General features: G+C 33.8%; 1 protein-coding gene across 1 annotated transcript in view; it reads right to left on the reverse strand.

Moving 5' to 3' along the window:
- LOC106681255 (microtubule-associated protein futsch) overlaps window positions 1–1,726 on the reverse strand; it is a 50,208-nt gene that overhangs the window by 21,020 nt on the left and 27,462 nt on the right. Inside the window, exons 8-9 of the mRNA XM_014421481.3 lie at window positions 1,548–1,675; window positions 233–396 (exon numbers count right to left, since the gene is read on the reverse strand). Of these exons, the coding sequence (XP_014276967.1) occupies window positions 233–396; window positions 1,548–1,675 (292 nt within the window). The remainder of the gene's footprint in view (window positions 1–232; window positions 397–1,547; window positions 1,676–1,726) is intronic.

Here is a 1,726-nt window from a genome sequence, read left to right on the forward strand (position 1 = left end):
TGACCACTTATTTTTGCAGTAAAAATCAACAGTTTTTTAAGGAAGGAATTTGGGCTTTACCATCTCGTTGGGAGAAGGTTACCGACTGTAACGGTGGATATTTTGATGAATAAAGGTGATTATTTGAAAATATTTATTTATTTATAATTTCCCCCCAAAAAACGACAGGACTTTTTGAATGACCTGGTATCTTATATTATTTATTCAAAGTTATAATAAAGAAATATCTCACCTTTCTTAGCCGTTCGAGCCCGACGGATGGGTTCTACAGTTTCATCTTTTTCTAGGTCTGATTCCGGTGAAAATTCATGATCAGAAACCACCTTTGTGGCCCTGATATCCTCTTCATCTTCTTCTTCCTCAAAGTGTTCCTCCTCCTCTTCTGCCTCCTCGGAACTGTAATCATTGTCAAATTATTTATAAGATTACTTAGTGGTTATTCAAACTTTAATTCAAAAATTATACTGAGTTCTCATACATTGGAAGATTTTTCATTTTTCTTGGATAATAATAACATATATTAATTTGCCAAGTCTCAAAATTAGCTACCATGAGACAGGGGGGAAAACACAATCCTAGTTTTCACTTTTTCAATATGACTTAAAAAACCGGCAAAGCCCTGCAAAGTGAAGCGAAATATTGTATAACGTTAAATAGTTTTGTTTACTATTTTGTACCTTTATTGACAGCTACCCAGACTATCTTCCTATAATCTACTTCAAAAGGTCAACGATCTTCTTCCAATTAAAAAGAAAAAAAAAAACCTGTTTTAAAACTCTCAAAGTGATATTGGCAGATCCAAACAAGGCTAATTGGATCTTAGAGATTTCAATGAGAACATGAAGACACAATTGACAAGATTTTTTTTTTTTTTTTTTTTACTCTAACAGGTCATACAGTCATACAACCGACATACAGAGGGGTTATCCGACAGGTAATCGACCAACTTAAACATGTTTGGGAGGGTCAAACTTTCATAGCCTGAGACTGTCAAGAAATAAAAGTAAATCCACCCAGGGTGGAATCTAAACAGAACTGCTGAAGTTTCGAGGTTGCTAAGGTAACGCCTCAACTCCAACCACCACCAGTTGACTAGATCTGGTTCAATGAAACATACTGGCCCTTATGTTTTAAAACCCTAAAATTTACTGTTTTCAAGACAATGTATGATAAATGTATACATCTCGCCTTCTTGGACGAACTCTTTCTAATCCTAGTGACAGCTTTCCGAGTACCACCAATACCTAGAACTGAGAGTTACGGCAGGACTGGCAACATGCTACAGACAATTTAAACTTTGAACAGGTCCATTCGTTGCTATGTTGAGATGACAAGACAAAAATGATTAACCAACCATTTCATGATGGCTATTATAGTTGCGAGGAATGTATAAGTATTTTAATTTATTTTATCTTATAGTGTTAATGAATTATCGCATTAACTAACTAATAATTTCAAAATAATTTTTTTTTTTTATCAGACTTTAAAACTGGCTGTGTTATCATTACAAACTTAAGAAAAGACAATACTTAAACATATCAACATACGAGTCATCAGATGACGACTGCCAAGGTTTGTTAATGTCGTAAGTCAAGCCTTTCTTTTTCTTCTTTTTACGACCTTTTTTCTTTTCTTCGACCGGCTCTTTAAAAGTTTCATCTTCTTCTTCACTAGCCTGCAATTTAAATATTTAAATAGCATAGAAAAAAGATTGATGTTATAAATT

This window comes from Halyomorpha halys, unplaced genomic scaffold (assembly GCF_000696795.3).
Source record: "Halyomorpha halys isolate HHAL.00 unplaced genomic scaffold, Hhal_1.1 Scaffold322.1, whole genome shotgun sequence".
Lineage (NCBI taxonomy): Eukaryota > Metazoa > Arthropoda > Insecta > Hemiptera > Pentatomidae > Halyomorpha > Halyomorpha halys.